Consider the following 27,720-nt stretch of genomic DNA (forward strand, 5'->3'; position numbering starts at 1 on the left):
CCATTTAATTGATTACTCAGTACTAATTTATACTCATTATGATCATCATGATCCCTCAAGAGAAATGCTTTTATGAATGATCTTCAGTTTGATTACTCTTATATTAACTTAATCCAGCATTATACAGTATCAATAATATGGTGGTTGCAATGGCCACTGTAATAACTAATGTAATATATTTCTCAGCGTGCGGCACGGTGGGCGACTGGTTAGAGCGTCAGGCTCACAGTTCTGAGGACCGGGGTTCAATCCGCGGCCCCGCCTGTGGGGAGTTTGCATGTTCTCCCTGTGCCAGCATGGGTTTTCTCCGGGCACGCCGGTTTCCTCCCACATCCCAAAAACATGCATGAATTGGAGACTCTAAATTGCCCGTAGGTGTGAATGTGAGTGCGAATGGTTGTGTGTTTGTATGTGCCCTGCGATTGGTTGGCAACCAGTTCAGGGTGTACCCCGCCTCCTGCTTGATGATAGCTGGGATAGGCTCCAGCACGCCCGCGACCCTAGTGAGGAGAAGCGGGTCAGAAAATGGATGGATGGATTTCTCAGCGTATTTTGTTTCTTTAATGGACCATTTAGGATACATTTATCCATCCATTAATTTTCTGAGCCGCTTATCCTCACTAGGGTCGCGGGAGTGCTGGAGCCTGTCCCAGCTATTTTCGGGCAGGAGACTGGGTACACCCTGAACTGGTTGCCAACCAATCGCAGGGCACACATAAACAAACAACCATTCGCACTCACATTCACACCTACGGGCAATTTAGAGTCTTCATTCAACCTACCACGCATGTTTTTGGGATGTGGGAGGAAACCGGAGTGCCCGGAGAAAACCCATGCAGGCACAGGGAGAACATGCAAACTCCACAAAGGCGAGGCTGGGGATTGAACCCCAGTCCTCAGAACTGTGAGGTAGACGCTCAAACCAGTCGGTCGGTCACTGTGCCGCCAGGATACATTTAGTTTTATGGAAGAGTTAGGCCAATTTTATTATCTATTTTTATCAATTTATTTTGATTAAAACTAAAAGGATACATTTAGTAAAATAAATGTTTAATTTAATAAAACTAAATGTATCCTTTTAGTTTTAATCAAAATAAATTGATAAAATTTAAATGATAGAAATGTTGCATTATATCGAATTTAATTTTGAAGACAGCTGGCTTTTGAATGGAATGAAACAAATCATTTAGTGTCAGGTCACTATTTTACCTTTGGAGTCATTTTAGATTTTAGCCTTGGTCAAGAAAAATTGTTATCAACTACCAGTTTTCGTAATTTTATCTTTGTCAGGATTTTTATTTCAAGAGTCAATTCCTGACAGACTGAGCAAGAGGAAACACATCCTGAGGGAAAGCTTGCAAAAAGAACATAAAAAAGGACTATATCAACAGTACACGGGACCATTGTGGCATCTGAGATATTTACCTTGCAATACAGCTAGAGTCCCGAGAATGCAGATGGAATATGTATTTTTACAAATTTATTTTGCCAAACGATTTTCACCATAAAAATGATAAACCAGTTGACAAACCAGTTTACTTTACAAAGATAGAGGCTACACTTCTGTCTAAACATCAGCCACTCTGAAGATGCTACAGCAATTTTATCAAAGCAACATTTTTCCTTAACCACTTTAAGTCATTCAGTTTGACATGTGTGGGCACAATTATTATTAATTTACGTTTAACGATTATGGTAAATCAAGATTCCGTGATGAAAGGGTGGTGCTTTCTCCCAATAACAATCTTAAAGTGTAGCTGGTCCCAGTTTAGTTTGAAATTACTAGTAATGAAAATATTGAGAGTACAAAACTACATATGATGTTACGATGATTTCAACTCCATGAAGATCAAAGTGCCTTTTACTTTCTGATTTATAATTCAGTTTAAACCTCAAAAATACATATGCATATACCATGCTGGATTACTACTAATCTAAATATGACGTCTGTTTTGCAGAGGACATAAGCAAATTCTAGACTTTACATAGACAGTAGCCTAATCAGGGGAATCTAGCAGCCACCATAACAACCATGACAATGAAAACTGTATTCCCTCATCAGAACTCCCTCAGGAGAACAAACTGAAGATCATACTGTAGATGAATAGATGGATGGATGGATGGATGGATGGATGGATAGATAGATGAACAATATAACCTTGGAATCAAGACTTCCATGTGTTCATCATAAAGAAGGCCCAAATGCTGATGCTGCAACTATCTAAAAAATATAATTTTTCCAATGAGAATAATCCCCTCCTTGAGCCGTCACCTGATCGTGGAAGGGCGTGTTTGGGAGGAATGCCCCCCCTATCAGAACCCGAGCAGTATTCTGTGCTCATCACGGATTGTCCATAACGAACACCATGTTCAAGCATAAGGGTGTCCACACGTGCACTTGGCACCAGGACACCCTAGGTCGCAGTTCGATGATTGACTTTGTGGTCGTGTCATCGGACTTGTGGCCGCATGTCTTGGACACTCTGGTGAAGAGAGGGACGAAGTTGTCAACTGATCACCACCTGGTGGTGAGTTGGCTCTGATGGTGGGGGAAGATGCCGGTCCGACCTGGCAGGCCCAAACGTATTGTGAGGGTCTGCTGGGAACGTCTGGGAGAATCCCCTGTCAGAGGGAGTTCCAAGGAGGTGAGGGACATTGAGTCCGAGTGAACCATGTTCCACGCCTCCATTGCTGAGGGGGCCGACCGGAGCTGTGGCTGTAAGGTGGTTGGTGACTGGGATGCCGTCAAGCTGAAGATAGAGTCCTACTGGGGCTTTTTGGCCTGTGGGACTCCTGAGGCATCTGATGGGTACCGGCTGGCCAAGAGGAATGCAGCTTTGGTGGTAGCTAAGGCAAACACTGAGGCGTGGGAGGAGTTCGGTGAGGCCATGAAGAACGACTGTGAGGGAATTCTGGTCCACCATCCGGCATCTCAGGAGGGGGAAGCATTGCACCATCAACATTGTGTATAGTGGGGATGGGGCACTGCTGACCTCGACATTGTGAGTAGGTGGGGAGAATACTTCGAAGACCTCCTCAATTCCACCGACACGCCTTCCCATGAGGAAGTCTCTGGGGTCTCTGAGGTGGGCTGTCCTGTGTCTGGGGTTGAGGTCACCAAGGTGGTTAAAAAGCTTTTCGGTGGCAAGGCCCCAGGGGTGGATGAGATTTGCCCAGAGCTCCTAAAGGCTCTGGATGTTGTGGGGGTGTCCTGGTTGACACGCCTCTGCAACATCGCGTGGACATCGGGGACAGTACCTCTGGATTGGCAGACTGGAGTGGTGGTCCCCCTTTTTAAGAAGCGGGACCGGAGGGTGTGTTCCAACTACAGGGGGATCACACTCCTCAGCCTCCCTGGTAAGGTCTATTCAGGGGTGTTTTGTGGAATTGGAGAAGGCGTTCGACCGTGTCCCTCGGGGAGTCCTGTGGGGGGTGCTTCGGGATTATGGGGTACCTTACCCTCTGATACGGGCTGTTCAGTCCCTGTACGACCAGTGTCAGAGTTTGGTCCACATTGCCGGCAGTAAATCGGACTCGAGTGGAGTGTCCCTCTCCAGGTCGGGGATGAGATCCTGCCCCAAGCGGATGAGTTCAAGTATCTCAGGGTCTTGTTCACGAGTGAGTGAAGAATGGAGCTCGACAGGCAGATCGGTGCAGCGTATGCAGTGATGCGGACTTTGTATCGGTCCGTTGTGGTGAAGAAGAAGTTGAGCTGAAAGGCGAAGCTCTTGAGCTACCTGTCGATTTACGTTCCTACCCTCACCTATGGTCACGACCTGTGAGTCGTGACCGAAAAAATAAGATCCCGGATCCAAGCGGCCGAAATTAGAGAGCCTCCGGGCTCTCCCCTAGAGAGAGGGTGGGAAGCTCGGTCATCCGGTAGGGGCTCAGATTAGAGGCGCTCCATATTGAGAGGAGCCAGATGACGTGGCTCGGGGATCTGATTAGGATGCCTCCTGGACGCCTCCCTGGTGAGGTGTCCCGGGCATGTCCCCCCAGGAGGAGACCCCGGGGATGACCCAGGACACGGCGGAGAGACTATGTCTCTCAGCTGGCCTGGTAATGCTTCGGGATCCCCCCGGAAGAGCTGGGGAGAGGGAGGTCTGGGCTTCCCCACTAAAGCTACTGCCCACGCGACCCGACCGCGGAAGAAAATGGATGGATGGATGGACAATGAGAATAATATAATTTCTATCTTTTGTAATAGCGTTGCTCCAGAGTGTTGCAAAATTAATCACTCATGTCGTTTGTTTTAGTTTGATGTGCACAATCTAAAATATTATGTTAATTGTTTAGTGTTGTCTATTAAAATAAAATATTACATTAGTTTGAATGAAAGATCATTTAATAACATTGCTATATGAATTTAATATCTTGGTGAATTTCTGACTGAATAACTGGGAAATACGTACAGTATACACTTCGACATGTTCTTCAACATAAGATAGTGAGAAATGCTTTTAACATGCTTGATGCAATGCATATGAATCTACAATAGTGCATGGATAATGGCATGCTTTTTACTGTATAATCTCATCCCTCCTCAAGCATGTACTGCAAGGCAGACTGTTCATGGTCTGCCTTTGCTTTCAAGGTTTTTGTGGAACGCCAAAGCAGTTTCCCGTGGTTGATAGTGGGTGATTGATAGGTTTGGGCTGACAATATGTGCAGTGATCAAGGACCATTGCTTTAGTCCTGCATGTTACTTACATTTTGGAGCCTGTCCCAGCCTAATTTGGGCAAAATTTGGGTGTCACAGAAATTGACACCTAACGTCAGACACAAATCAAAGCTTTTACTGAATTATCGTCATCTTAATAAAAGGTTTTTGGACAGACCACTGCAGGAACATTATCCTTTCCTTCTGCTGCACAAGCACTTTTTGTGATTGAGACATCATTGCTGCCTTGTTGTCTCAGTTACAACAATACATTCGTTCAGAACATGGACAATTGTGCACCTAATCACCATTTAATTATTATATATTTTTTTAACTAAAAGTCCCACAGCAGCACATTGTTGAGAGAAGAAATGCTTGGGCAACAATATTGTCCCTGATAAACTAGGGCTATTCGGAGCACTGTACATCCGATTGTCTTTTTTTATGGTTTCTGTAACAGGAGACATTTGTTGCAAATTACATTTAAAAAGTGTTAAATATAACAACTGGTTGGGAAAGGAACACATTCTTTTAATAGTGCACAAATACTATTGTGAGCAAGTTGTTCTCACAATGATACAAACTAAATTACTAGTTTGGCAAGTTTGAAGTGGTCGATCAAATGTCCTTCTTTGGGATCCCTCTGGTTTGACTTGTCATATTTTGGGTATGTGTGATGTTATTTTAGCCAAATGTTCTGGAAAATGGTTAAGGTTTATGATTTCCTGCTTTCAGCTTTATTGGTGTTTCATACCTGTAAGTCTATCCCATTACTCTAGCCATAATGGTTATAAAAAAAGAAAAAAAAACTTTTTCTTTGACATTCATCACCTGGCTAACTTGTTTATTATACAGCAAAAGGAAGTATCATATTCATTATTTTATCAAATCTGTGCTACTTGCTTTACAATCTTCAACCAGCCTCTTTTTTTATTTTTTATCTTCAAACCTTTAGAGACTATTGTTCTTAAGTAACAACAAGTATATCTATTTTAAAAGACATGCAACCTAAATTGGTTTGGGTTTAGATCACTATGTACACATTCTTTGGCTATCGTCTGTCAAATGCTTTTTGAATCATACATAAAGCATGGTGCTGTAAACAGGATATTGTTCAAAGGGCATATATATTATTAGTTTTGGCCCGTGAAAACGACCATGTTTCATCTTGCTTTCACAGTCCCTTGATTGACTAGTTTGTCTGTAGTCGGCAGTGTACTCAAGAGTGTCTCAATCTCTTTTTGTTGACATTGGATTATGTCTTGTAGGCTGCCCCGTATTGTCAGATAAGCACACAATATCAAGTTGAATAGCTGTTCTTGTGTAGTTATTAATATTTCCAGAAAGTATAGTTTGGGTGTATTCAGTTTCACAGTAAAATTTGGACTGTGCTGTCAGGAATTTGAGCTTTTTCTTCCTGGGGTACATTTTAGTTTAGATATAGCAGACGCTTGACCTATATAGATCCTTTCCAAAAAAATTTAATATCATGAAAAGTTTATTTATTTCCATAATTCCATTCAAAAACTTGCATAGATTACAGATTCAGGGCCCACAATTTAAACAATTTCAAGTATTTATTTGTTTATTTTTACATAATTTGGGCTTCCAGCTCATAAAACCCACGAAATCAGGAATTTATAAAATTAGAATACTGTGAAGAAATCAGCCCAAATTTTAAAATAAATGTTTTAAACTGAGTGTCACACACTAATCAACTACTAAACTCTAAGCATCTGCACAGGTTTCTCCAGGTATCATTAAATTGCTTCAGTTTGGTTCAGTTAACTCAGTTGGGTTCAATATGGGAAATATTGCAGACTTGACAACTGGCCAGAAGACCATCATTGATACCCTCCATAGGATGGGAAAGCCACAAAAGTTCATAGCTAAGGAGGCTGGCTGTTCACAGAGTTCTGTGTCCAAAGCATATCAATGGAAAGTCTAGGGGACAAAATGTGTCAGGAGAAGATGCACAGCCAAAGAGATGACCGTGGGCTTCAGCGGATTATCAAACAGAGAAGATTCAAGAATCTAGCAGAGATCCAGAAAGAGTGGAATGAGGCGGGAGTCACAGTTTCAAAAAACACCACATTCAGACGCATCCGGGAGATGGGCTACAACTGTCGGGTTTCTCGGGTCAAGTCACTTCTGAGCCTGAGCCCACGTAGGAAGCGTCTCAACTGCGTCAAGGTAGAAGGACTGGACTATTGGCCAGTGGTACAAGGTCCTCTTTTCTGATGAAAGTAAAGTATGCCCTTCATGCGGGAATCACGTCCAAGGGTTTGGAGGAAGACTGGTGAAGAACAGAACCAAAGCAGCTTGAGGTCCAGTGTGAAATATCCACAGTCAGTCATGATTTGGGGTGCAATGTCCAGTGCAGGTGTAAACTCTGCTTTCTTAAATCCAAGGTCACCGCAACTGTCTACCAGAATGTTTTAGAGGACTTCATGATTCCTTCTGCTGATGATCTGTATGAATATGCAGCTTTCATCTTACAACAGGACCTGGCCCCCGCCAGAAACACTGACTGGCCAGCCAACTCGCCGGATCTAAACACCATTGAGAATCTATGGGGTATTATCAAGAGGAAAATGAGGGGCACAAGACCCAAAAACAAAGAAGAACTGAGAGCAAGCATCAAGGAAATCTGGGCTTCCATAACTCCCAGGCAATGCCACAGGTTCATTACCTCAATGCCACGCCCCATCGAGGTTGTGATTAAACCAGAGGGATTCCAAACCAAGTATTCAAGATTAACATATCGTTTTTAAAGTACCATATTTTGATTGATTTTATGTGACCTTAATTTCTTCTTTTTTTTCAACAAAAACTGGCAAATCGTGATTTCTTCACAGTATTCTAATTTTTTGAATTCCTGATTTGTGGGTTTTACGAGCTGAAAGCCCAAATTATGTAAAATAAACAAATAAATACTTGAAATTGTTTAAATTGTGGACCCTGAATTTATAATCTATGAAAGTTTAACTTTTTGAATGGAATTATGGAAATAAACTTTTCCATGATATTCAAATTTTTTGGAAAGGGTCTGTACATCCATCCATTTTCCGTACCGCTTATCCTCACTAGGGTGGCGGGTTTGCTGGAGCCTATCCCAGCTGACTCTGGGCGAGAGGTGGGGTACACCCTGAACGGGTCGCCAGCCAAGGCGCAAGGCACATATAAACAACAATCACATTCAATTTAGAGAATTTAGAGTCTTCAGTTAACCTCGGTGACCGACTGGTTAGCACATCTGCCTCACAGTTCTGAGGACTAGGGTTCTAATCCCGGCCCCGCCTGTGTGGAGTTTGCATGTTCTCCCCGTGCCTGCGTGGGTTTTCTCCGGGTACTCCGGTTTCCTCCCACATCCCAAAAACATGCGTGGTAGGTTGATTGAAGACTCTAAATTGCCCGTGAGTGTGAATGCGAATGGTTGTTTGTTTATATGTGCCCTGCGATTGGCTGGCGACCAGTTCAGGGTGTACCCCGCCTCTCACCCGAAGATAGCTGGGATAGGCTCCACTATGCCCGCGACCCTAGTGAGGATAAGTGGTACAGAAAATGGATGGATGAATTAACCTACCATGTATGTTTTTGGGATGTGGGAGGAAATCGGAGTACCCAGAGAAAACCCACGAGAACATGCAAACTACACACAGGCGAAGCCGGATTTGAACCCGGGTCCTCAGAACTGTGAGGAAGATGTGCTAACCAGTCATCCACCATGCCGCCATGATTTACCTAATTGATTACAATTAGTTTTACATGCAGTGGCACGGTGGACGACTGGTTAGAGCGTCAGCCTCACAGTTCTGAGGATCCGGGTTCAATCCCCGGCCCCACCTGTGTGGAGTTTGCATGTTCTCCCCGTGCCTGTGTGGGTTTTCTCCGGGCACTCCGGTTTCCTCCCACATCCCAAAAACATGCATTAATTGAAGACTCTAAATTGCCCGTAGGTGTGACTGTGCGTGCGAATGGTTGTTTGTTTGTATGTGCCCTGCGATTGGCTGGCAACCAGTTCAGGGTGTACCCCGCCTCCTGCCCGATGATAGCTGGGATAGGCTCCAGCACGCCCGCAACCCTAGTGAGGAGAAGCGGCTCAGAAAATGGATGGATGGATAGTTTTACATGCAACAGTTTTTCAAACAACACAGAATTGATCTATGGATTTAAGGAATACAGTAGTTTTTCTATAACATGGACTGAGTGTCAGTTTTTATGATGGGATTAGCAAAACGGAAAGGTGAACATTGAAAGGCATCATAACATACGTTGCCCTTATAAAATACTTCTACTTGTTTTCACAACACTCATTTTGATATAGTAAAACCATCAAAAGTAGTCCATAAAGGGGTGGTGTATGTGCCAAGGAAGAACCCATTTCAGTGAGGATCTGGATAAAGGTGTAATTAATTGATTTTTCAATACCTAATAGTGAGTGAATATCCCTTATGGATGAATAAAATATCTATCTATCCATCATGTAACTATCTAATACTGGACCTTAAAAGCCTTTTTTGTTCCCCATTGAAAAAAATATTTTGTCTGTTCCAGTTAGAACAATTCCAGCTGTCATTGGTATGTGGGGATGTTTAATTGCACCGTTTTACTTGGAAAGCACAAACTAAACCCTTCTGCATGCCTTCATCTCAACCAGTGCTTGGCTGTAATGCATGTTAATGTTTATTTGTGTCTTTCCTACAGTGTTTAATCTGTGCTCTGTTGTGTTTGAATGTGTTGTGTGTAGCTCTCAGTGTTGTCACCAGATGTGGAGGAATGACGAATCACCATAAAATACTTGCTTTTCTTATTGCAGTCTTGTGTTTTACGAAAATGTTTATATCATGTTTGATACATATGTCTTATTTGAGGCAAGTTTGCTTTGGTGAAGGGGACTTCTTCATTGCTTCACTTTGTCATATCTTCCCCCTTGTGTGTCTCCTACACTCTGGCGCACCACTTCCATCGCATCCGCTCTGCTCCTCTTTGTCCTCCTCCTACACACCTCCTCAGCCAACATGCCTGCCATCCAAGAGGAGAAGGGGGCTTGCTTCCGTTTGGTGAGCTCAGGGCGGCAGTGTTTGCACCCAGTGTCTGCTCAGCTGAGCAAACAGCTCTGCTGCTGCAGTGTGGGCAAAGCTTGGGGACCACATTGTGACAAATGTCCCCCTCCAGGAACAGGTAAGGCCTCCAGTTGGGTTAGACTGTCGTCATGACCCAAAAGTCTGTTTTCTCACTTGCCTGAAAAAACAGTTAGACCACCACTCAATATAAGGTTTATGCCATAGCTGTCCTCAATTAACACGGAATTATTATGGAGAATTCACTTACTAATTTCTTGTGTCAAAATACTGTAGTTGGGTCTCTCCCACCCATCAACCACCACGTATGAAATTACATAACATATAACATATACCCTTTTGAGAAGCCGCATGTTTTTTTTCCTATGGGAAATGGCACCTTCTTGAGAAAAAAAAAAGTTTGTCTTCAAACCCCTGAGCTAAGGCTGGCCATAATGTCTAGAGCCAGTTTAATTGACCAAGCATGCAGATTGTTTACACAACAATTGACAACCCATTTCACTTCTTTGTAAATTCTCAGGCTCTGATTGTTTACACATTTGACAGCCCATCACGCTATTTATTTATTTATTTTTAATTCTGATGCTCTGTCTGCATGGGTTTCACAGTTTGGCTTAGTAGTTGCTTTTTTGTGTACCATCCTTTTTCACTCTACATTAGTTCTATACTTTTGCTACTGACCCCTTTTCTCTATTTTTTCTTTCACATTTCAGAATGCTAGTTCAAATGATTTGGGATTTGTTCTTGCAATGAGAAGGAACTGTCAGATTCAAACATACTGGATTATATTTCATGATTATTTATCCCAAATGGTTTGTGTGTGTTGTATTTTTGTCGAAAAGCCCATAATCTATTTATGCATAAACTTCACTTATACAGTTGATCAAGTAGTGTTATCTTATTTGTCAAATATTAAGAAATGGAGTCTTGTCGATTATGCCTTATTCCTGAACAACGGGAAGTCATTAAAACCTCCAACTTGGAGAGTGCAAGAACTGAACATGAACTACAGTAAATTCACCGAATATAGAAATCTGACAACAATGGTGTTACTAGATATCAGCATTTATCATAATTGATCCTGTAATGGCAACCCCTCCTTGAGCCGTCACCTTGTCGTGGTGGAGGGGTTTGTGTGTCCCAGTGATCCTAGGAGCTAAGTTGTCTGGGGCTTTATGCCCCTGGCAGGGTCACCCATGACAAACAGGTCCTAGGTGAGGGACCAGACAAAGCACGGCTCAAAGACCCCTAATGATGACGACAAACAATGGACTTCGTTTTCCCTTGCCCGGACGCGGGCCACCGGGGTCCCCCACTGGAGCCAGGCCTGGTGGTGGGGCTCGAAGGCGAGCGCCTGGTGGCCGGGCCTGCACCCATGGGGCCCGGCCGGGCACAGCCCGAAAGGATAACGTGGGTCCCCCTTCCCATGGGCTCACCACCTGTGGGAGGGGCCATAGGGGTCGGGTGCAGTGTGAGCTGGGTGGTGGCCGAAGGCGGGGACCTTGGCGATCCGATCCCCGGCTACAGAAGCTGGCTCTAGGGACGTGGAATGTCACCTCTCTGGCAGGGAAGGAGCCCGAGCTGGTGTGTGAGGTCGAGAAGTTCCGACTCGATATAGTCGGACTCTCCTCCACACACACCTTGGGCTCTGGTACCAGTCCTCTCGAGAGGGGTTGGACTCTCTTCCACTCTGGAGTTGCCCATGGTGAGAGGCGCCGAGCAGATGTGGGTATACTTATTGCCCCCCGGCTCGGCGCCTGTACGTTGGGGTTCACCCCGGTGGACGAGAGGGTAGCCTCCCTCCGCCTTCGGGTGGGGGGACGGGTCCTGACTGTTGTTTGTGCCTATGCACCAAACAGCAGTTCAGAGTACCCACCCTTTTTGGAGTCCTTGGAGGGGGTGCTGGAGAGCGCTCCCGCTGGGGACTCCATTGTTCTGTTGGGGGACTTCAATGCTCACGTGGGCAATGACTGAGACCTGGAAGGGCGCGATTGGGAGGAACGGCCCCCCCGATCAGAACCCGAGCGGTGTTCTGTTATTGGACTTCTGTGCTCGTCACGGATTGTCCATAACGAACACCATGTTCAAGCATAAGGGTGTCCACACGTGCACTTGGCACCAGGACACCCTAGGTCGCAGTTCGATGATCGACTTTGTGGTCGTGTCATCGGACTTGCGGCCGCATGTCTTGGACACTCGGGTGAAGAGAGGGGCGGAGCTGTCAACTGATCACCACCTGGTGGTGAGTTGGCTCCGATGGTGGGGGAAGATGCCGGTCCGACGTGGCAGGCCCAAACGTATTGTGAGGGTCTGCTGGGAACGTCTGGCAGAATCCCCTGTCAGAAGGAGTTTCAACTCCCACCTCCGACAGAACTTTGCTCATGTTCCGGGGGAGGCGGGGGACATCGAGTCCGAGTGGACCATGTTCCGCGCCTCCATTGCTGAGGCGGCCGACCGGAGCTGTGGCCGTAAGGTGGTCGGTGCCTGTCGTGGCGGCAATCCCCGAACCCGTTGGTGGACACCAACGGTGAGGGATGCCGTCAAGCTGAAGAAGGAGTCCTATCGGGCTTTTTTGGCCTGTGGGACTCCTGAGGCAGCTGATGGGTACCGGCTGGCCAAGCGGAATGCAGCTCTGGTGGTCGCTGAAGCAAAAACCCGGGCATGGGAGGAGTTCGGTGAGGCCATGGAGAAAGACTTCCGGACGGCTTCGAGGAAATTCTGGTCCACCATCCGACGTCTCAGGAGAGGAAAGCAGTGCACCACCAACACTGTGTATAGTGGGGATGGGGCGCTGCTGACCTCGACTCGGGACGTTGTGAGTCGGTGGGGAGAATACTTCGAAGACCTCCTCAATTCCACCGACACGCCTTCCCATGGGGAAGCAGAGTGTGGGTTCTCTGAGGCGGGCTCTCCTATCTCTGGGTTTGAGGTCACCGAGGTAGTTAAAAAGCTCCTCGGTGGCAGGGCCCCGGGGGTGGATGAGATTCGCCCGGAGTTCCTAAAGGCTCTGGATGTTGTGGGGCTGTCCTGGTTGACACGCCTCTGCAACATCGCGTGGACATCGGGGACAGTGCCTCTGGATTGGCAGACTGGGGTGGTGGTCCCCCTTTTTAAGAAGGGGGACCGGAGGGTGTGTTCCAACTACAGGGGGATCACACTGCTCAGCCTCCCTGGTAAGGTCTATTCAGGGGTGCTGGAGAGGAGGGTCCGTCGGGAAGTCGAATCTCAGATTCAGGAGGAGCAGTGTGGTTTTCGTCCTGGCCGTGGAACAGTGGACCAGCTCTACACCCTCGGCAGGGTCCTCGAGGGTGCATGGGAGTTCGACCAACCAGTCTACATGTGTTTTGTGGACTTGGAGAAGGCGTTCGACCGTGTCCCTCGGGGAGTCCTGTGGAGAGTGCTTCGGGAGTATGGGGTACCGAACCCCCTGATACGGGCTTTTCGGTCCCTGTACGACCGGAGTCAGAGTTTGGTCCGCATATCCGGCAGTAAGTCGGACTCGTTCCCGGTGAGGGTTGGACTCCGCCAAGGCTGCCCTTTGTCGCCGATTCTGTTCATAACTTTTATGGACAGAATTTCTAGGCGCAGCCGAGGCGTAGAGGGGGTCCGGTTTGGTGGCCTCAGTATTGCATCTCTGCTTTTTGCAGATGATGTGGTTCTGTTGGCTTCATCAAGCCGTGACCACCAACTCTCATTGGAGCAGTTCGCAGCCGAGTGTGAAGCGGCTGGGATGAGAATCAGCACCTCCAAATCTGAGACCATGGTCCTCAGTCGGAAAAGGGTGGCATGCCATCTCCAGGTTGGGGATGAGATCCTGCCCCAAGTGGAGGAATTCAAGTATCTTGGGGTCTTGTTCACGAGTGAGGGAAGAATAGAACGGGAGATCGACAGGCGGATCGGTGCAGCGTCTGCAGTGATGCGGACTTTGTATCGGTCCGTTGTGGTAAAGAAAGAGCTAAGCCGAAAGGCGAAGCTCTCAATTTACCGGTCGATCTTCGTTCCTACCCTCACCTATGGTCATGAGCTGTGGGTCGTGACCGAAAGAACAAGATCCCGGATACAAGCGGCCGAAATGAGTTTCCTCCGCAGGGTGTCCGGGCTCTCCCTTAGAGATAGGGTGAGAAGCTCGGTCATCCGGGAGGATCTCAGAGTAGAGCCGCTGCTCCTTCGCATTGAGAGGAGCCAGATGAGGTGGCTGGGGCATCTGATTCGGATGCCTCCCGGACGCCTCCCTGGTGAGGTGTTCCGGGCATGTCCCACCGGGAGGAGACCCCGGGGACGACCCAGGACACGCTGGAGAGACTACATCCTTCGGCTGGCCTGGGAACGCCTCGGGATCCCCCCGGAAGAGCTGGATGAAGTGGCTGGGGAGAGGGAAGTCTGGGCGTCCCTGCTGAAGCTACTGCCCCCGCGACCCGACCCGGATAAGCGGTAGAGAATGGATGGATGGATAAGTTGTTGTTCTACTGGAGTGTAAATAAGCTAACCCTTGGGAAAAAAAGTATTGGACTAAGCACCATTTTTGGATCAACTGCTAAAAAAAAGGTTCCATGTGGTTTATTTATTTTTAGTTCAGTGGACATCTGCAAGTCCTGAAACAACAAGGGCTCATCCAGCTTCAGCACGTATCAATGAGAAAAGGAGTGTCCCATTACTGACTAACTACAATTTTCTTGAAGTCTGAATCTCTGTTTGCCGAAAAATGGTGTATGCTGTATTTTTGTTAAAATAGCAGATTTTATCCATTTAATATTAGTTTGGAACATTAGTGACAATGTGTCAAGTATGCATACAGTACATTGTAATTTAATGGAGAAACCCTTTTCGATGTTCAGTTTGAATCATTCATAAACAGAAGCAAGCCTCATCGCTATCATATTGCCCTATGTATGTACAATAGGAATTTCATTTCATTCTTTAATTTTAAACATAAACTATCATGTAAAACATATTTCATTAGATTCTAAAAATTATCGTGTGCAAATAATACTACTGCCTTTATGTGTGGATCTACATATACGTATCCTAAACTATTGTGTTGTTCTTTTCCTGTATAGCTATGTTCAAAGAAATTTGCCCTGGTGGGATGGGCTACACTGTTCTCCCAAATCCACCTGTCAATAAACCAGTTACAGTTCACCAGACACCGATTGATCCACTTACCCACCTCCCTTTGCCAACACCAGAAAAAACAGTGGTGGCTTTTGGGAACCCAGAAGAGATCATACCAGGTGAGTCTCTTGATTTGGTTATTTGGTCTGCATGTAATTGCATATGCATGGAAAAATTAGACTACTTAGTGAGTGATTCTTTGTCACATTGGTATTTTCTTGGATAGTAAAATAATAGTAAGAATTGATACTTTATAATCTATTGAAAATGTTCCTTGCATTTGACGACTCAAGATGCCATTAGCCAGTGTCAGATATGAACACCGTTCATGGGCTGAGATGAATAAGGTTCTATGGAAAATAGCAGCAAGCAGTCATGCATAATTACTATTGCTGATTGTATTTCGGGGAAACAGCTTTGCAGTCAATGACTGCTAACACATGTATAACAGTTATTGCTGTTTCCTCTCATCAGCTCCTTTGCCAGGCTTTGACTGCAGCCTACTGAAATTGCTGCTTGTTTGTGGGACTTTCTGCCCTCTAGTTTGTATTAAATGAATGAAAGGTATGCACATTTGGATGACGGGATTGGCTTTGAAGACTTACATTTCTTTGTCTTGAACTCTTGGGTTGCTCTGGCTGTGTATTTTGGGTCTTTATCCATTTGAGATGCCCACAGTCTTGCATTGTTTAACTGAACCAGAGTGAAGTGTTTTCTTGCACGTAACAAACCTCTATTTCAAGCGTGTCAAACGTAACATTGTAGTTATGACTTCTCTTGGCTCGGGGGGCTATTATGACTGTGAATTATCACCTCATTAATTAAATATTCACAACAAATTGGTGGCTAGTTTTAGTTTTGGAATTAGAAGCCTATAAGAACGTTTATCAAATGTTATTAAATCATTTGATTTATTTTAAAAGGGGGATCGTGTAACAAAAAATGCTTGTAATATCTCAACCTTATTATATGGGAAGCCGATTTGGAATTTAGAAATTTTTGCAAGACACATGAAGTCGACACGTGATTTGCTTTCACGGGCCACATAAAATGATGTGGCGGGCCAAATCTGGCCACCAGTTTGACACGTGTAATCTATTTACTTTCATGGATGTGTCTCTTGGGCTTGATTTACACAACAGCTCTAAATGCCCAATTATGAGTTACAGGCATTGCAAATATCTGTAAATATCTATGATTTATCGACTTTCAAGTGAGCCCTATACCCAGTTTAACAACACCAGTACACAATGGTACAGACGTGTAAGTCACAACCTCTGCTAGCAACAACAAGAAATAAATTACTTTTTTCAAATCTCTGTTGGACCCGTCCCAGCTTTTAAGCAACATATTAAACACATCAAAGGAAACCACCAAATTTGCTCTAATCAAGAATTCAGTTTGTTAAAATACATCCTCTTTCAATTCTAATATTCCAGTGTTCCATGACATAATAAAATGCTCCTTACCAGGTCCTAAATTTAGAAATACAACCTCAGATGATCAATAGCGCTCCAGAGTCCACATCATTTCATTCTGTTTGAGCTCTGGATTTTGGGAGTGGAACACCTCAAATCTTTTATTTTTCTGCGTTTTTATTTTTATTTTTTGGTGGTTGATTTTGGCCAGTCTTTCACTGTTGAACAGATGGGTGAGTGAGTGACAACACACCATGGTCCTTTGGCTGCAAAACAGGTCAAAATCATTCAAAATCGTCAGTGCTTGACAGTTGGTATGGTATGGTCTGCCCAAGTCCCCGAGGCCTTGTGATGTATAAAAATGCAATTTTTCATTCCCAAGCCATAATGCTATGTTCTTTTTCAAGAGAAGCTTATTCCTAGCAACCTTTCTAAACAAGCCATGCTTGTGCTGTCCTTTTGTAACTCTAATATCATGGACGATTTTACATGCCAACTGAGGCCTTTATGTGAGCCGTAGATCTTTTGTGTCCAAAAATAATTTCCATTTGTCACTTAAACTGCTGTTAACAAAATATTTTTGTTTTAGAATTGGCCGCTGTTGTTGACTGGCGCTGTGCCGCAATGCAGGCAGAAAATGGGACTGACGGATTTCCCGGTCACAGATATAAAAAAAACTAAAATAAATGTATCCAATTCCAAACGACGTGCCCACGTGTCGGCCAAGTTGAATGTGGCGGCCATGTCATAATGGCTATATCTATCTATTGTGCCGTAGTGTTGTTTCGTTCGCAAACATTTCATTCAAAAGAACAAATCTTTTTACTGAACATACTGAACTGAATCAGTTTATGAAATGATTCGTTCTTTGAGCTTTAATCTTAACAGACTACCCATAAAGTAATGAGAGGACAGGATATCGACATGCAAGTTAGATTGGCCAGTGGACGGCAAGGTGAAGCGGCAGCAGCAGGTAGTTAATGGGGAGATTTATTTGAATAGATGACTAAGAAATTTAAAATAACGCATATATATTTACACATACATATTATCCTCTCGGTCTACTACAATTAATATTGTTTAGTATTATCACTGTAAAACTGATTTGCAATGAAATTATACTTTTATATCAAAACTTTTTTGTCGGGTGTTGTTTGCTTATTGTTTGCATTTCAGTGCAACAACTCATTTAACAACCAGACATTTACACAGACACATTATTTGTTAATTTGACAGACTTTGGACAATGTTCGAGGTCGATCAGGCCTACAAGGAAATACAACATATTATATTAATTGTATATATAAATACTATATATGAACAGGGAAAGTGATTCACAACAGTGGGAGTTTGTTTTTCAGTTGAGCTCAGCTGCGCCAAAGGAGAACTGCAGCATAACGTCACTCATTCTGAATTTCCGGTTAATGACCAATGAGTAGCCAGCGTCAGGCAGCACCGTGGAGGCGGGGGAGGGACTGAATTGAATGGACTTTCAGCTATGAGTGATTTGTTGGTTGAACTTCTTCGTTTGCAAACCGCCAAGAGAAGAAACGCACGAGTATGTATGCAGTGAGCCGTCCTGCCTTGAGTGACTCATACAGAAGTTCACTGCGAACTAGTACAATGAGTGATTCGTACAATGATTAATTATAACCGATCGTCCTCACGGGGATAGCTTTCACTATCCATCCATCCATCCATTTTCTGAGCCGCTTCTCCTCACTAGGGTCGCGGGCCTATCCCAGCTATCATCGGGCAGGAGGCTGGGTACACCCTGAACTGGTTGCCAGCCAATCTCAGGGCATATACAAACAAACGACCATTCGCATTCACATTCACACCTACGGGCAATTTAGAGTCTCCAATTCATGCATGTTTTTGGGATGTGGGAGGAAACCGGCGTGCCCGGAGAAAACCCACGCTGGCACGGGGAGAACATGCAAACTCCACACAGGCGGGGCCGGGGATTGAACCCTGCTCCTCAGAACTGTGACTCTAACCAGTCGTCCACCGTGCCGCTAGCTTTCACTAGTCACTCACTAATCACTAATGTTGAGTCAGTCAAGCACATGAAAATAAGAACACATTTAAAATAAATTTAATAATAAATGTATATACTGTATCCACACATGCATATCATCCCCTCTGTGTCTCAGTTATTAAAGCTTTTTTAATAATAATAATACATTAAACTTATATAGCGCTTCTCAAAACACTCAAAGATCCTTTACAGCAATTAGATGGCAATAGCAGTACGGTGTGTGAGCCTGTGTGGATGCAGAGGGGACGCGGAAGGATATGTGCGGTAGCTGAGCTCACCACACGGGTGTTAGAGTCACAACCGACGGCAGGTTTTGGAGAGCTTGTTGAGAGAGAGATAGGTAGGTGATAACTTAGCTAAAGTTTTTTACCTCGCTGCCTTTCCTAGTTTACAATTACATGACAACAACAACGCATCGTCCTTGGGTGAACGTGTTGAGTGAACGTGAACCTCAGGGCTGAATTATGTCCTGCATCAGGAAGCACTTGAATTAATCTGTGAAAAAGAACTGAATGATTCGGTGAATGAATATTTTACTTTTTAACAAACTCATTCTAGTGACTCCTCCTGGAAGCCGTCACCTTATCGTGGTGGAGGGGTTTGTGTGTCCCAATGATCCTAGGAGCTAAGTTGTCTGGGGCTTCACGCCCCTGGTAGGGTCACCCATGGCAAACAGGTCCGAGGTAAGGGACCAGACAAAGCACGGCTCCAAAAACCCCTATGAAGAAAGAAACAAATGGGTCGAGGTTTCCCTTGCCCGGACGCGGGTCACCGGGGCCCCCCTCTGGAGCCAGGCCTGGAGGTGGGGCGAGCGCCTGGTGGCCGGGCCTGGCCGGGCATAGCCCAAGAGGGGAACGTGGGTCCCCCTTCCCATGGGCTCACCAGCTGTGGGAGGGGCCATAGGGGTCAGGTGCAGTGCGAGCTGGGTGGTGGCCGAAGGCAGGGACCTTGGGGATCCGATCCCCGGCTACAGAAGCTGTCTCTAGAGATGTGGAATGTCACCTCTCTGGCAGGGAAGGAGCCCGAAAGTGGCTGGGGAGAGGGGAGTCTTGGTGTCCCTGCTAAAGCTACTTCCCATGCGACCCGACCTCGGATAAGCGGTAGAAAATGGAAGGATGGATGGATGGCTGATTCTAGTGATTCGGTAAACTCAAAAGAACTGCTGTGCCCATCACTATTGTGCCATCAAGCGCAGAGAGAGAGAAAGCGACAGAGAGAGGGGGGCCGGGGGGGACTTGGCAGCATTGTTAATTAACTCTGAGGAATACAAAAGAGTCTGGAAAATGCTATTTCTGGTACATTAACAGTTTCTTTTGTGAAGCCGTTAGCCTTTGGCAACGGATATGGAACTAGGAAGCACACTAATTCCTTGAGGCTCACGAAAGCGACTTGACTATGATGAGTAGTGTACGTAAACAATGTCACCATGATCTAGCACACCGGGGATGGTAAGTTTGGATAAAATGTGAAACTTAAAAATTTTCAAGCTTTTTTTCACATTTATTTACAATAACTTCGTACTGTACTGGCCATTTTAGGCCATGAAAAAAAACCTACAAAACAATAATTTTGGACTGTACAGCAATACGGGTGCATATGGCCTCATTAAAAAAGTGCTGCAATGTAACGGACAATCAGCTGTATCGGACGACCCCCCACCCCAATTAGTCCGTTCTATCGAGGTTCCACTGTACAGCTCCTTTGCAAACATTAGATTAAATAATTTGCTTGTTTAGAATTAAAAGCATAGAAACTCGGGGTGGTTGATATATATCCCCTTTGATATAATCCTGAACGTGGCTTTAAAGATATGCAATTTTACATTATTGAGTAGTCATACTGTCTCGGGGAAAGAAAGAAAAAACAAGCGGGTACATGGACAGCATAGGAGAAAGAGAGAGAAAGGAGGAAGTGCATAAAGTCCTCATTCACCGAATCAGCGGACATGATTCAGTCATGATCAATAGTATGTTATATTTCAATGCTAAAATTAGACTGATAGTGATATTTGACATTTCATTCTGGTATCTACTTAATGTTTGCATTACTATAAGTTAGTATACAGTATGACCTTTTAATTGTACTGTATATTCAGTAGACTCTCAAAGGCCAAACTTAGATTTGTTAAAATTTTCTTCTTGTTGTCAGTCATTGTGTTTACATAATTATATTTAACTGTTTTCCTTTTTGTGTTTTCCTGTTGGTAGCAACCATTGCCACAGATCAGGTAGGTTGCGTTGAGACAGCTGGCATGTGCAAAAGTAATATCAGCTGCTGCATTGTAGCCAAATCCAGTTTGCATGAAGTCAGACACTTTGCTGCATAACTTGAGGCAATGAGTAGTAAAGCTTTTTTTAAATGTAGCGCATTCCATGACCCTCAGTCACACTTAATGAGTTATAAGTATAGCTCGGAATCCTTGTCCATTTTTAGGACCAATCCAATGTCCAAGTGGCAGATAATTTGCCTTACCTGCTGAGTTGCTCATTCTTGCTCTATAACTCAGTATCAGTCAGGTACCATACAAGCTGATTGCTAATATTCTTACCAGCATGCATCTTGCATGGCAAAAGCTTCATGTGCTCCATGGGCAAGCTGAAATGCTGATATAACAGTTTAAAAATCTGCTCCCCATTTAATCTTATTCTTCTGTTGTTCTCTGTGTTTTGTCATTGAAGGAGCTGGTAGTACCTGTGGTTAGTAATAGGCCAGTCGTTGATTCCATACTACCCCAACTATCTCCTGGTGTATCCACTGTCAAGATAAATGCAGCTTACCCAGGTGTTTGTCTGTCTAACCTTTACATGAACTTCATTACATTTCGTACAACGTTGTATTTTGTTAAGAACAAAATAATCAAAAGATGATCAATGGAAAATCTAATTATATATTGCAGCATAAAGTTCTCTACAGCGTATTCAGACTCTCTCATGTCTGTCAAATGCTCTCATGAAGTTTCTCTGTGAAGTGAACAGGGCGACATGGTGCATCTGTCTATTCCGGTTTTCTCTGGCAGATGCTTCACCTCGCCAAACCTTGAGAACAAGCCCCGATTGTTACCCTCATGGAGTCTGTTTCTGACAGTTGAGGTTGTAACAAGTAGCCTGCTTGAGGTCAATTTGTAACGCAAAGGCAGTGCTCCTCGTGTTCCTCCTTGCGCAAAGAAGCGGACGGTGGTCCTGCTGCTGAGTTATTGTCCTCCGAAAGCCCTCTCCATTTCTTCCTGTTATACCACCCTGTTTTCTGGTATCGCCTCCACACTCTTGACACTGTGCTTGGAGACACAACAAACATGTGGCCGTGGAGCATATAGATGTGTCTGCACTACCTGAGAAAATTCTGTTGACTGCCACCTTACTACCTGTGCCAAGGGCACTGTACCACTGCCTGGTAGTTAGCCAGAAAGGATGATTGCTTCCAAACCAGAGCAGTTGATATCCTGGACGTTTGACTGACTTGGTGGACACTCTTTGATGATTATATGTTTTCTCTATTACTTTGAGCATGTGCATACCTGCTGAATACACCGTAAATTACATATACATGGTTGGCTGTTTTGGTGTTGATTGATTTGATTTAGAATCTTTCCATAAAAACATTTAGATAATTATGTTTGCAGTGATTTACAGTAGCAGTGTAAAATACTGACTGCATACTCTGAACACTTCATTCTTGACATACTGTTTTAGTTTTCATGAATACCATGTTTTTCATAAAGAGGCGAATGCATGCTTGTGACATGCATCAATGGCTAGGTGCCTAAAAAGAGGGAACTGTCCATGAAGAGTGATCAGTTGTGCGGTATTGTGACATTGAAATGATGCCACAAAGTTATCATAATTCCCATTTGAGCAATTTTCTTGGCTCTGCAGCTCTGACAGAAATTCAACTAAATCTGTCGTCTGTCATCAGCTTCAAAACTTAGAGACAAGGGAAGACGACAAAAGGACTGTACTTCTCTATAATTAAAATGTATTTTAATTGAATGGTAAATTAGCACTGTTGGACATATTGCTTGATCCCAGCAGCAGTAAAAATGTCACATTTTGTTATATTCAAGACATCGGTTTTTAAAATGTGAGATGCCAAGAGGGGAAGAGCCAAAGAACTAAAAGAAAATTGTTAACATCTGGTGAGCTAACTGAGCGATACATGAAGAATAATTTTGCAGTTTTGCAGCTTTTTATTTCTGAGGGTTGACTAACTCTCTCAGCCTTAAGCCACATTTCCACTTACCAGCACAGTTGTTCCACAGTAAAATTTAGAATAATTATCCATTATCCATATGAATAGCATGACACTGTTTTAATCTCTGTTATTACTCCCACATTCCAAAAACATGCGTTTTAGGCTATTTGAAGATTCTAAATTGTCCATAGGTGTGAATGTGCTGATATACATTTGCAAGATAATGTATCTGAACCCTTTGGAATTACCAGGATTTCGGCATAAATGTTATCTGAGCTTCATCTATCCATCCATCCTTCCATCTATTTTCGATGCCATTTATCCTCACTTGGGTCGCGACTGAGGTGAAGCCTATCCCGGTTTACTTTGGCCGTGAGGCGGGGTGCACCCTGGACTGGTCGCCAGCCAATTGCAGGCTAGATCGTCATCTAAGTCACAACAATAGACAAACACAGTCTGCTTAAATCAATACCACACAAACAATTATATGTTGCCATGTTTTTTATTTGACACACCATGTAAACACTCATCAGTGACTTCTGCAAGAGTCAGGAGTCAGCCAAACTTGAGTCCATTCAATGTGGTGAGACTGACGGTTGGTGTTAGTTAAAGCTGCAGTTCTCTTTAGAAAACACACCAGATGTGAATTGTCCTCGTCTCAAGAAGTTTTGCCCAGTGTGAACCATGCCTCGCACAAAAGAGCTCTCAGAAGAATTACAAAAAATAATTGTGAATTTAAATTAAGCTGGAAAGAATCACAAAAGTATCTCTAAAAGCCTTGATGTTCATTAGTCCATGGTAAAACAGGTTGCCTATAAATGAAGAAAGTACAACTGCTATACTGGTCTACTGCTACTCTCCCTAGAGTAGCCATCCTGTAACGATAACCCCACAATGTAAAATGTTCATTGATGTGAGAGAAAATCCTAGAGTGTCAAAGACGATGGCACATGCAAATAACTTGACAAATCTAATAATAAATAGTGAAACATTAAACAAGAAAGATACTACAGAAGAAGCCAAAACAAGTTTCCTGGATGTTCCACAGCGGTACTGGCAAACTCTGTTGTGTAGACAGATGAAACCAAAGCATCGAAATAAGTGATTTGGTGAAACAAAGCACTTGTCACATAGGTCTGGCTGGAACCGCGTTTTCGCAGAGAGTGACCAACTTTGAACAACAAAATAATAGGCCATTGAATACATGTTTAGAGATGTAAAAAAAAAATAATAATCAAGTCAATGCAGGTGTGGAGAGTCGAATATTTCTTCCCAAAAAAGAAGAACCCAGCCCCCAGGGGGGAGGAGGAAGGCCTAATGAGTCCAGAGGCTAAGGAGTCACGGATGTAGTTCTCCATGGCAATCTTTTCAGGGCGGGAAAGGTTGAAGAGGCGACTTGAGGGGAGAGTGGCTCCAGGAAGGAGGTCGATGGCACAGTCATAAAGGCGGTGGGGGGGTAGAGAGATGGTCAAATCCTTATGGAAAACATATATCGTGGTATTCTTCTGGGACCAGGGAGAGATCGAGTGGTGCTGCTGGTGGCTCAGGTTCACTGGAGGTCGCGACGGCTGAGCAAAGACAGTGAGAGTGGCAAAAATGGCTCCAACCAGTAATCGACAGGTGGCTCCAATCGATAACGGGGTTGTGTTTCTTTAACCAGGAAATCCAATGACTAATGGGGTCTCTGGAGAGGGGCTGACGAACATTTGGAGGGTTTCCCGGTGGTTGCCAGAGATGAGGAGGGTGATTGGTGCCGTTTGGTGGGTAACTGGAGATATGAGGCGCCCGTCCAGGGCAATAACCTTCTTGGGGAGAGGGAGTGGTTCAAGGAGTAGCCAGAGCTGATGCGTGATTCGCCCTCGTGAATAAAATTGTCATCTGCTCCAGAGTAAATGAGGGCGGTTACCGGGGTGTTGCAGTGTTGTCCAACGATGCAAGAAGGAACGGTCATGTGAGAGGGAGAGCTGGGAGAGGAATTGGTCTGGCTCACAACGGTGCTCTTAGTCCGTGGGGGGGCCTGGTCATTTTGGCAGGAGGCGATAAAATGGCCCTTCTGCCCACAGTAAATGCAAAGCCGGTGACTCAAACGGCGCTGACGCTCCAGAGGGTCTTACCCAGTTGGATAGGCTCCTCCAGTCCACTGGGAGGTGATGAGAAGGCAGGAGGGGTTTCCGCATGCATTGGGGTTGCTGGAGGGGCTAAGCCTGCAGAGGGGGCTAGACTGCGGGATCTGTCCTCTCTCTCTCTCTTTCTCTCTATCGCTGAGACGATTGTCTATTTTAATGGCTAAAGAAATTAGCCCCTCCAACGAAGTGGGCTCATCCCTTGACGCTAATTCATCCTTGAGCCGTTCAGACAGCCCTTTAGCAAAAATCCCCATCATCCCACCCACACTCACCAGCCAGAATTCATAAATCGATCGAATGTGTGGCTATGGATTTGGACCCTAAGGGTCAAGAGAGGATTCCCTGCCCTTAATGGGGTCGTCAAAAACCTTAGAAAAGAGATTAACAAGGGGGAGGAATTATGCCACAAAGCGGTAGCTCACCTAGCAGCTCTACCACGCAGGAGGTTAATTATGAACGCAATTTTAGCTCTGTCTGTGGGATAACGAAGTGGCTGAAGAACGAAAACAAGTGAACAATTTAACAAAAACTGGCTACAAAAACCTGGATCCCCAGAGTAATGCTCAAGAGGGGGAACGTGACGTTCTTTGTAGGGGAGGGGGAGGTGGTTGAGGGTAGTGGTCTCAGGAAGAGCTTTCACAGGGGGTTCGCTGAGGTGGGCTTTGCCAGGGTGAATTTGAGGAGACGAGGGATACTTGCTGTGTGAGGGTGTTGAGTGAGTCCATGATTTCTTTGAGAATTTTATTCTGTCGACCGATGTGGGTGCCTTTGTGAACAAGTGCTTCCCTCAACGCATCCGGAGTCGCTGGATCCATGTTGGCCAGAGTATTCTGTGACAGTTTGCAACCAAATGGTATTAGACAGGACCCAAAAGCAGAGACTGAGACGGAGGAACCCGTTGGAAGGGGATTTATTGATGCTAGTGCGGGGTCGAGAATTCAAAGGCTTGAGCTAGGTCCGTAGGAGCGTGGAGCGTGCAGGAGGCTGGAGCGTGAGCAGCATATTGAGCTAGGCAGTATGGTTGGGGCGGGCGTCGTGGCAGGAGGCACAGGAAGGCACTGGAGAAGGAGGAGAAAAACAAGTAAGTACAGGCACAAGTAATCTGGGAATCTCTCACAAGCAGGAGCAACGAGTTGGCCAGTGTACCGCTGAGGAGCGAGAATACTCTAGCGCTGGAAGACTGGAACTGGCAGGCTTAAATGCAGGCTGTGATGAGTGCTGATTGAAACCAGGTGCACAGGCGAGGAGGTGATTAGTGCTGTAGAGAGAGGGGAGAGCCACCCACGCTCCGCAGATCATCTATATATATCATCATCAGCCATTATCTATCCACTGCAGGATGAAGACCTCTTCTTCACATTTCCAACTACTACGACATTTTGAAGTTTGTTGCCAGTGTATTCCGGTGTGTTTAGTGATTTCATCTATCCATCTGCTTTTAGGTCTTCGCCGTGGTCGCTTTGTGTCCAGTGGTATCCAATTGATAGTTTCTGTGATCCACCTTTTGTCAGCTCTTTGGGCAACGTGGCCAGCCCATTTCCATTTAAGGCTTTTTATTTTTTGAATGACGTCGGGAACCCACGTCTGCTGTCTTATCCAACTGCATCTTTTCTTGTCACGAATGCTTATTTTCAACATTTGGCGTTCCATGTTCCTTTGGGTTACACGTAGTGTTTGTCTAACTTTGGCATTCGTAATCAAAGTTTCACTACCGTAAGTAAGGACTGGTAAAATACATTGATCGAAAACTTTTCTTTTCTAGAAAATGGGAAGATTGTTCTTGAATATAACACTAAGCCTTCCATAAGCCTGCCAGGCAAGCTTTATGCGGCGTTCAACTTCAGTGCTTGTATTTCCATCCATTGTTACAAGTTGGCCTAAATCGATGTAGTTGTTGACGGCGTCTAGGACATAATCCTCTATTTTGATATCTTTTTGTGGACAATAACGATTGAACATGACCTTCGTTTTGCTTTTGTTTATTTTCAGACCTGAGCGACTGCTTTCTAATTCTACTTCCTGAATACGACGCTGTAGTTGTTCAGCATCGTAGGAGAATAAAATGATGTCGTCTGTAAAACGAATATGGCTCAAATAAGCGCCGTTAATTTTTAGCCCTTTTTTTTCCCAATTGAGGTTTTTAAATATTTCTTCAAGGCAAGCTGTAAATAGCTTCTGAGACAGTGTGTCGCCTTGCCTGACCCTTTTTCCTAGACTTATTCGCACTCTTTCGTCATCAATTCGTATTGAACCTGAAGAATCGTTGTATATTGATTGTAGAATGTTGATATAGGTCGGCTCTATCCCTTGATTTACTAGCGCCTGCGGTATCGAAGTGGTGGTGACTGAGTCAAACGCTTTTTCATAGTCGAAGGCTACACAGACAGGCATTTCGTACTCGTGTCGTTCGATTATTTGTTGTCTGTATGTGGTCCATAGTATTAAAACCGGTATGAAAACCCGCTTGTTCTATAGGCTGTGCTTCACTGAGTTTAATTCCAATTCGTTTATCCAATATCTTTGCAAAGACTTTATAAATCGTTGAGAGCAGGCTTATTGGGCGATAATTTCTTGATTTCTGCAGCTTTCCATGTCGCTGGTCCTTCTTGCAAGTCCAAGCAGCGTTGAAATAGTTTTACAAGGATCTTAAGTTTGTTGCCTCCTGCTTTAAGCATTTCAACAGAAATTTCATCCACCTCTTCATTCAAGATACATGAAACTGGGTCTGCTTCTTGCTTTCCAGTAATCATTCAGTGAGGGTCACTGTATAGGTTTGTATAAAATTCTTTAACTCGTTGTACGATTTCTTGGCGGCTGTGACATATCGTTCCAGCTTCCATTTTCAAACCAAAAATGATTTTTTTGTGGCGAATTAATGCACGGATTACGTTTTTTATTCCATGGCCAGCTTCAAACGTTTTCTGAACAAGCCGAACGTTGTAACTTCTCAATTCTTCCTGTATCTTTTTCCGGATCGTCTTGAACAATTCAACATATTAAATTTTGTTGATAATGCTGCCCCTTTTCTTCATTTCTCATCGCTTTTTCATTAAGTCGAGAGTAGCTTTAGATATTCTGGATGTTGTCGTCT

General features: G+C 44.6%; 1 protein-coding gene across 1 annotated transcript in view; it reads left to right on the forward strand.

Moving 5' to 3' along the window:
• The window catches only part of ltbp1 (latent transforming growth factor beta binding protein 1), a 195,653-nt gene that overhangs the window by 111,133 nt on the left and 56,800 nt on the right, over positions 1-27,720 (forward strand). The window contains 4 exon segments of the mRNA XM_061788961.1: positions 9,677-9,844; positions 14,802-14,975; positions 20,523-20,542; positions 20,994-21,096. Of these exon segments, the coding sequence (XP_061644945.1) occupies positions 9,677-9,844; positions 14,802-14,975; positions 20,523-20,542; positions 20,994-21,096 (465 nt within the window).

Source organism: Phyllopteryx taeniolatus, chromosome 11, assembly GCF_024500385.1.
Source record: "Phyllopteryx taeniolatus isolate TA_2022b chromosome 11, UOR_Ptae_1.2, whole genome shotgun sequence".
In the NCBI taxonomy this organism is placed as follows: Eukaryota; Metazoa; Chordata; class Actinopteri; order Syngnathiformes; family Syngnathidae; genus Phyllopteryx; species Phyllopteryx taeniolatus.